This window comes from Theobroma umbraticum, unplaced genomic scaffold (assembly GCF_002168275.2).
Source record: "Theobroma umbraticum cultivar Fairchild unplaced genomic scaffold, ASM216827v3 scaffold_44.0, whole genome shotgun sequence".
In the NCBI taxonomy this organism is placed as follows: Eukaryota; Viridiplantae; Streptophyta; class Magnoliopsida; order Malvales; family Malvaceae; genus Theobroma; species Theobroma umbraticum.
In genome coordinates this window covers 6693044-6702552 of record NW_018397255.1, presented here as the reverse complement: position 1 = coordinate 6702552, position 9509 = coordinate 6693044, and the positions used below count along the sequence as shown (strand labels likewise).

At 34.0% G+C, this 9509-nt stretch overlaps 1 protein-coding gene across 2 annotated transcripts; it reads right to left on the bottom strand.

The window, feature by feature from the left end:
• Positions 1–896: 896 nt before the first annotated feature.
• SRT2 (sirtuin 2) lies at positions 897–9509 on the bottom strand. Of its 2 annotated transcripts, none has more exons than XM_021419172.2 (12): positions 9299–9509; positions 8502–8544; positions 8146–8383; positions 7970–8035; positions 6911–6956; positions 5733–5893; positions 5527–5656; positions 3896–4060; positions 2203–2330; positions 1757–1856; positions 1573–1677; positions 897–1317 (listed from the first exon to the last, which is right to left on the bottom strand). In XM_021419172.2, the coding sequence occupies exons 1-11, from the start codon at positions 9338–9340 to the stop codon at positions 1591–1593; spliced, it is 1206 nt and encodes a 401-aa protein (XP_021274847.1). In that variant the 5' UTR covers positions 9341–9509; the 3' UTR covers positions 897–1317; positions 1573–1590. The 2 variants fall into 2 exon arrangements, with proteins under 2 accessions (XP_021274847.1, XP_021274848.1); XM_021419173.1 differs by having other exon boundaries at positions 900–1317; positions 1573–1640; positions 9299–9508.

Here is a 9509-nt window from a genome sequence, read left to right as displayed (position 1 = left end):
ATATATATATCGCCACAGCCGCGAGCCGCGACTCAAGCTACAAGCTTCCCGCTATAGAAACGTCGATGGGCTAGACTGGGTCGGGTCGTATTCAACCGAGCTGATACTTGGAACCTACTCGAGCGGAACCAGGACAGCTAATTTACATAATAATTTATTATTAAAATAATTGATAAAAATATTTTATTTAACATTTTAATTTTTTGAAAATATTTTATATTCTAAAAAGCTTTAAATATAATTTAATAAATCAAAATAAATATAAATATATTATTTGTTAATATAATAATATAATCAATTCGGATGAAATTAACTCTTTAACTTGAAATTTTAAAAACTTGTGCAAAAATCTGGCAACCGGCCCTTGAACATGTCCGGCCGCTTGTGCAGGGCAAGAAGAGCTGTAAGCAAACAAATGACCAAAGCAACGGGCCTGATATTTAAAACATTAAAAATTATTTTATTTGTTTATAACTTTTATTTATTTTATTTATTCGGCCTTCTTAATTATTTTTTTTTATGTATTAATTTTTCAATTCATTTGTTACTATCATACACATAATACACTTGTAATTAACTAAGCTGCATTTAACAACAAACCCATACAGTTGAATTTAACTGTAAAAGTTTAACATTGTTATCAATTGTTTTTAAATATATAAAAATTAAATTTATTAAAATTATAAAATAAAAATGCTGATTCGAGATAGTAAAGAAATCAAATTCAGAATTTAACCTATATTTTTTCTATCCAGAAAAATGTAGCAAGCATACATTCCTTAACTTTTGAAATTTAATGAGATTCTTCATTTCGTATTTCCAAATTGTTAGACATTTTCCATATAATTTCTCCTCTCAGAGTATAAATGTACGGGAATGACAACCATAGAGCAGATCCATAAATCATTCATGCTTTTTAAAAAAAAAAAAACTAATGAGTGTGAGCAAATATTAAACAAATATCATAATAATAATTTAAAATAAACAAATAATTAAATGTCTTTTTGCTTGTGGAAGTGCTAACCAAATGAAGTCAATGATGCGTTATGCAGAAAATATTATGTATGCACTAAGTCACTAACATACATATACATAAAGGGTTCCCCCAATGAACACTGGCAATAATGGAGCCAGCAAGAGTTATATTCTTCGTTGCTTGACGATACCTCTTCTAACACTAACATTGCTGTATGCATAATTTGACACATTTCTATGTAGCACTAGCATTGAAGAAGCATGCTATTCCACTTATTTGCCACCCTAATTTTTCAACCCTTCCATCTTAGAGTTTCAGAAGCTTAAAAGTGTGCCTCCATCCTGCAATGACAAGCCAAATTATCGCAATTTTGTAAAGGATTTCGTTAACTAGTGTTCTAGAGATACTTGCTTAGATTCCTATATAAGGGGGAAAAATCATTCAATACATCGGAATAACAGCACTGAATTGAATTAAAAATATTTCAAAAAAAATAAAACTTTAACAAGTGCCCTCACTCTTGGCCCTTTATGAAATTCTTTCACATAATCATAGACTTAAATATATTGAAAAGTCAGAGAGTACAGTTCATTTACCTTCCCTAATCATTTTACTCAAGGGCAGGGATAATGAGGGAGCCAGTGTTGAGCACCCTTGGCAAAATCTGTGGCATTGCACCTCATGCAAGGGTCAAAAAGAGGCTAGAGAATAAACATGAGAAACTACATATGCAAGGGCTACACACAATACTTAAGCAACAGTTAACTTTAAAGATAGTACCTCGCCCAGTCGTGCATTCAGTTTCAAGGATACAATATCATCAGCACGTGTCGTACCGATATTCACGATTGCAGTGGTAGCACCTGCCTTGTGAGCAGCCCTGTGAAACTCAAAGACCATTAGCTGCAAACTAAATCCTCTAAAATAAAAAACTATTTACCGTCCATAGACCTTGAATAACTCAAAACAGGGGAAAGTTCCTACATCAGAATCCAGAAAATAAAAGTAACAAACTTGACGACTGGCTCTTGCAGGAAAACTTTGAAGTGATATATTACGTACATGGCAGCCAATCAGCCAAAACTTAGTGTTAAATAAATTATGTTCAAATAAATAGAATAGAGAACCAATTATAACTGAACCAAAGATTTCATACAAACATTGCTGATTAGTAACTTGACTTTTGTTCTTTGGGTGCAAAGTAAAATGTTACAAGCACAATATACCTGACAAGCCGGTAAGCAGACATGGTCATCAAAGATGATCCTAGTACAAGGAAACCATCACATTCTCTTGCAACTTCCATGGCCTTATCAGCTTTTTCCTTGGGCACATTGTCTCCAAAGAATACAACCTTGAAGGTGAAATACAAAACAGAAACATCAAAAAAATGCCCTAGTATTTTATTTTCATTTTAAATGTACAACTAATCAACTCAACTCAAATTAATCTCAAACTAGTAGGCCCAACTACACAACAAAAATCCATTTTTATTTTCATTTGAATGTACAATTACAAAAACAAACATCAAGACGGCCAAGGCAACGTCAGTATGAACAAAAATTGAGAACAGAAAAAGAATAGTTTCCGCGAACAATTAGAACATATCCAAAAGAGTAAATCAAAACCATAATCAAACAGAAAGGTATTTGAAGATGATGATGGATATGATACCTATGCAATGGTTCAAAATGAATATTAATTAAATCAGTTAGCCTGCAATACATCCAAAAGATACCAAAATATTTCCAGCACTCAGATGATAGCACAAACATCCTATCTTAGTATATATCAAACTACTTGCTACTTGCTGAAGAGATGAAAGCTAAAGGGCAGCTGAAGATGATCCTCTCCACTGAAATTAACAAGACCCTTTGAGGAGACATGTTTTCCTTTCAATTAAAGAACTTTCAAGCTGCCTTTAGATCGTTATACTTATGCTTCCCATTGAAAAGGTACGAGAAACTACACCATCAAAAGGACGACTTCGAATTTATATGAAGCAGGAAACAGTATATGGTCATATATAGAAACAAAAATGATAAAAAACGAAATGAGTTTTGGACCTTTCACTTTTGTCCTTTGTACCAAAAGTGGGGTAATTACTAGAAACCAAATTTCATCTAGCTCTGAAAAAAACCACAATTCTTACTGCAAATAATTCATTTTTCAGACAAGGCTGTGCCTGTCAAGAGACTATTCCAGGCTTAAACCATCAAACCCCCCCCACCCCATCCCCCCACCCCCCCCCAAAAAAAAAAAAAAGATTTACTTGCCTACTGTGCATAACTTGGTCATCTCGAAAGCTTTAAAACATATATACTTTTTGTAGCACTTCTTCATAACGATCATGTCGCAAATATAACCAGCACTGGCATATACTAGACTGCTTGATAATTGTGCCACAAACATATACCAGACCCATATAATCTTGCACACCCGAGGATTACATTCATAGTTTAATGAAGTATTTGCAGTTATAAACACATTTTAAACAATTCCTCTCAGAACTTTAAAGAAAATTCATAATATTCATTATGTTCTCAATAGCTTTACAACATATAAGCTTTTTCTAGCACTTCTTGATAAAAATCATGTCACAAATATAACCAATACTTGCATATACTAGATTCCTTGATAATTGTGCCACAAACATAAGCCAGACCCTCATAATCATGCACACCTGAGGATTACATTCATGGTTTCATGATGTCTCTGAAGTTATAAACACATTGAACAATCCCTCTCAGCACATTAAAGCAAATTCATAATATTCATTATATTCTCTGCTCACCATACTGAAAAGAGAAAAGTATGTCCAGGAAACAGGAAATCATCACAGTTACAACACTTTAAACGTTGATTATTCATAACAGCAATGTGTTACACATCAGGTTTCGTAAAAGCAAAGAATCTTACATCAGGTTTCAGGGTCCCCTTGCATCTCTGGCAAGTTGGAATGTGGAAATCCTCCTCCCAGAATTTCTCATCAATCTCAATGTCTCCATCAGGCCTTTGCTTCATGCCAAAGCTCTTATCTGATCCAGGGCTGCCATGGTCCAAGCTTTCAACTGCTGCTGCCCACTGCAATAACAAGTATCATTGCCTGTTCCAGTAATGAAAACAGAAAATGGCTTTGCACCCAGGTCAATCAAAGGCTTGAGGAATTCTATGTGGAGATAGCATCATACCAATCAGTTACAAACAATAAAAAGGTAAAATTTTCCCCAGTGGTCCTTAACCTTACTATAAATTTTCATTTTGACCTCTAACCTCTCAATTGTTTATTTTATATTCCAAACCTCTTAAATTGCTATAATTTAGTCCTCCTGTTAGATAGTTTGGTTACAAATGGACAGAAGGTGCAGTCATGGAATACAGCCTTACTGAAATTTGGATATTTCTATTTGTTTTAACAGAGTTGTTGGACAATAAGACATTACTGGAACAATTTAAAGAGATATGGGATATAAATGCAACAATTGAACGGTTAGGGGACTAAATGAAACTTATCAAATGGTTAGGGCCTTGCAATGCAATTAACCCAACAATAACACAGCCAGGATCTCGTTTGGCCCAGCTAGACCAAGCTTCTAATGAATCATGTAAAAATAACTTATTTAATCCCTAAAGAGGCATGTTGCCCCTGCGGCACAGAAAGAAAAAGAAGGAACCAAAAGGCACAATTTAAGTAGTTGTATGTTTTACTTATAGGTAGATGACCATAAAGCAGTATGGTATTGGTCCAACTTTCAGTTTCATGAATTAAGAAGGTAATTATCACAAAAAAGAAAAAAAAAACCATTAGATATTTCTACATCTACAAATTACCTAAAAAAATTGAATTACCTGACTGTGTTCATACTTCATTATGTTTGCTTCAAAGGAGAGATAATTTTCAGTGGCATGAATATAAGCTGAAAATAATGAGCAAGGTAAGCTGCCTCACCCCAAATCCAAACCTTATTCCAACAAGAATACTTTTAGAAATTAATTATTTCCAGAATTTATATTCAGTTTAACAGATTTCAAGCTAAGTTTGTCAAACACCTTATAAATATTGCATCAAGATTTTAAATTATGTGGTCTTGAAGTTACTCTTTCGGTATGATCCATCAAATTTGCAAACCTACAAATTAGCCATTGCCACTCCACCTCCTCATTTCCATCTTTGTCATTTTTTTCTTTCTTGTGAGGGGATTAAAAGTGAAAAACAATAGCTTGAAGATCACTCATTTTGGTTGAGTCACCTGACTCCATGTTACGAGCATAATTAACTTGATACCAGCTGCAGAAAACTGTGCAAGTAGACCATAGTGACAAATCTAGCTCCTTCCATTTTTTAAATTTTATGTCCAAGACCCATAATGTATGAGTTCACTTAATCAGAACTTTTATTACTTAAAATCAAAATCCAGTAAATAAAACAACGCATATGAGGTCAATTATTGAGAATTTCCTAAACTTGTTCAGAGTATTACAATATTAATAATGATGAGAATAAGAGGATTGAGGGGCATTTTTCAGGGTGATTAATGTACAAGACTAACCTTTGGATTAAGGGCCTTCACTTCATCTTGAAATAAATTTCGACAAAAGGAAAAACCACAATCTAAACAAATCACACTATAAACAGTTCCATGCAATTCAAGTGGGTTGCTCCCAGCACGATGATGCAGCCTGAAGCATCATCTTGATAAATTAGTGCCACTAACCTCACTTATGAATAAAAGATAAAAGAATAGCGGTTGTTTACCTGTCAACATTCTGTGTTATCATAAAATTTATTCGGCCAGCTTTCTCTAGGGATGCCAAAGCAACATGAGCAGCACCAGGTTTTGCTGCAGTAAACCGCCTCCATCCAGCATAGCTCCTTGCCCAATACCGCCTGCGGGCATGACTTGAACGTACAAACTCCTGTTAAAAGAAAATTAAAGATAGAAGTTATAACTATAGACATTGGTTATAAAAACACTTACAGAAAAACAATTAATAGTTAGTGAATTATTGCTAAAATTTGGTAAACAACACTTAGATTATTGACATATTCAGAGAAATATGTCAGGAAACTATTCTTTTGAGGGATTTTGAAAACGAAATAAGATGGCATGTATTCCCCCCTCTTTAGACAAAGGAAATTCAACAATGCAAAAAAAAAATAAAAAATTGTTACGATGTGAAGTGAAATTTTTTTATCTTTATTCTTTATAAAAGACAAGTAATTTTGATGCTGTGGGATAATGGTTACATTGTTATGATGTATATAAACCTTAGTTAGAATTAGCAGGAGGGAATGGTCCAGACATCTATGATGCTATTGACCGGAAAAAAATACTACCTACGAAAAATGATGGGTCGGTAGATACTGAGATAATACATATTCACAACTGTGTTTCACTAAAAGTCCAAAACATCAAATTCGATGTCCTTCAAAATGGACTGATGTAAAACTTCTAGAAAACCTTCTTGTGTTTATCAACCCACAGAAACAAATAGAAAGTTCTGAGAACGGAAACATCCTTTACAATATTTCCTCTCTTTTCCAGTAGTCTCTCTGATAATAAAATCTGAAACCAATCAAAGAGAATCTTCTGAGATGTCAAGGAATCATATCAAGCTATGGAACTTTCCCTATAATGTATTTGCTCTAGACTAGACAGCCACTCTCATTTCTCATTGTTCCATTCTTCTTTGTGTCCTTACAGCACTCAATAGTGAAGGAAACACTTGGTGTCATCACAAAGTAAAATCAGTTGTAAGCGTGAAACACAAGAAGTTAATTTTAAGCAAACAATTAATCAAAAAACTTCAATTCAAAAAACTTCAATTCAAAAATTTTCAATTCATTTTCTGATTAGCATATTAACTAAACTCTACTGTTTATTTGTTCAGTACTAAAGTAGCCAGCTTTCACAGCACATGCCTGCAGATCACCTGATGGGTAATTGGCTTGAAACCAGAACTATAAGCTCCATTTGGACTGCCAAAAAAAAAAAGAATTCCATTATTGAAAATTAAATAGATAGACATTGACATTTGAAAAGGAAGGAAATAGAGAAAATAGATTTGGAGAGAATTTTTGGCGTGAATGATATTAAAAGAATATGAGTCATTTACTGTTTAGAGGTTGACACTGTTATGAGCACAACCAAATGAGTAACAAAAAGAAAAGTTGTGGACAAAAATGTACCAATGTGAACAACAAAAATGAGGCAATTGATGAACAATTGGGTCTTCACATAAGTTACTAGTTATTTAATTTTCAAAAGGGGTTTTGAATGTGTCTCATTCCTTTAAGTATGGGTATTTTAGGGCACTTGTCTAACTCTGGTTTAAAACCTAAACATTTCAAACCCGCATTTGAAAGTTATGGTTTAAAACCTGGCAAAGGATTTCTACCATTGTTTGCTACTGTTACTTCTCTCCTCAATTGGTTCAGTAAAAAAACCATCTGTTATCTACCTTTTTTTTTCTTTTCTTGCTACATCATCAATTAAAATTCTTTTCTTACTAACAATTGCCAATTATCCAAAGTGCTGTACAATTTGTACAAATCTAGTGCACGCAAATGAACACTCATCCAATTTCTCATGGTTGGAAGCCATGCATGCTGTGCTTAAATGTGAATGAAAAATGTAAGCACTTAAAAGACAATAACTATTCAACAGGAACATCTGTCAGCCATAATGAAATGCCACTGAGGAAGAGTATAGTATAGAATGAAGAGAAATTAAAGAATAAATAGCAATGATCTGCAACACTTTACCTGCTACTTCTATGCCTTCATGTAAAACTTTAAAAAAATAAATAAATATAATCAACAAAAAAATTACTAAGTTAAAGATATAAAAAATTTAAATTTTATAAGAAATAGAAGGCCAGAAGCCAAGGCAAAGCCAGATGCTAGAGTTTTTTGAAATACTGCTTATTGAAACAAATAAGATTAATAACATTAGGGACCATCCTCAAAATAAAGAAAACAAGAGATAGAACCTTCTATAATCAGGAATCCCACATTCGGTGCTGATTCCAGCTCCAGTCAATACCACAAGCTTGGTGCTGCACAAAAGAAATAGCTTTCAAATATTTAGTCCATTCAGAAGAATTATATTACTGATTGTCTGACTACATAAAGAAACCAAATCTGTAAAAGCAAATATTAGAAACACCTTTGATCAAAGAGTTGATACAAGCGACTGACGTCTTCAATACTAGGAGGATCTGCATTGGGAACCATCTTCCTGTCTTTCAAAAATTTTGAAGGCACTTGTGTCTCTCTTCCTACTGAAACCCGAGGGACAGATATCCGGCATGATGTCTGTACAAATTTTACAGAGCCATGAAAGGATATGACCCTTCTTCCTTGGCTAACTGATTGTTGAAAATTGCCACTTGATTGAAGTATATCTACAAGAAGAAATGCATTTGCAAGAATATGGTGTCAATTGTGCAAGCTGCACTTAACAGAACGATGAAGGCAACATGTTATATGATGCATAAGACTAGAGACTACAACAACACCTGCCTGTCAAAACACTTCCAAGCACCTCCCTTGTGCTTGTAGAAGCCTGCATAATGAACATAAACAACATTGCATCAAGAGCTCCAATCAGAAATAGTGAACAATCACATGATGCAATAATAAAGGACCACAGTAAATGGTGCCAAGTTCAAATGCACAAGTTTGTATACTAAGAACGGTCATTTGCTGCGCTAAGAATAATATGAATTCAAAACCCAGCTTTAGTTACCACCAGCATGGACAATGTTGTGGGGGAAGACTGTACTAAAAGACATGGTGTTGTGGACATCAAGCACCACATGTAAGTTGCGCCTTACAATCAAATAGCTCAAACGTATCTTACTATTTTGTTTTTTCTTTCTCACTCCCATATCGACTTATCGGATGCTTATTGCCAGAGTCATAAGGTTACTAGCTAAGCTCCACCTGACAGGATCAACAATCATTTACGCTCATAGGCTAACCTTCTGGCTTAATTAGAATAAAGTTTTTCACAGCATTCTTCCGTAATATTAGACAGAAAATTGATACGCTATTCATAGACCTTAGAGGTTAAACTGAAGATGAAATTCTATATTACATAGTCACATAAAATGTGGGTATTCATTGGCTTTAAAAGGAAGAGAATTAAATATGCAGCAATGAAGCAGACAATAATTGAATTAAATAGCATTTCTTCGCCTGAAGTAACTAGAAAAGAAAAAGAAAAAACAGAATTCTAGCTTGAATACATGAAATTGAATTAAGATTCAGTACAAGAGCAAGAAAGGGATGAAGGAAATGAAGCGAAGGAAGCTTACAGAGATAAAGGGAGGAGAATGCCATGGCAACCGCGAGAGCATGGTCTTGCGAATCTGGCTGATTTTTTTTTTTAAACTTCTTTTTATTTAAATGAACAAAGAAGAAAAGGAAGAGTTTGGTTGAGCCTCCAATGCAAGGAATTGAACAATGGTAGTTTGTCGTGTTCAATTTTTTATCTTCTTTTGCATCAAAATCGTCCATTCCATATCC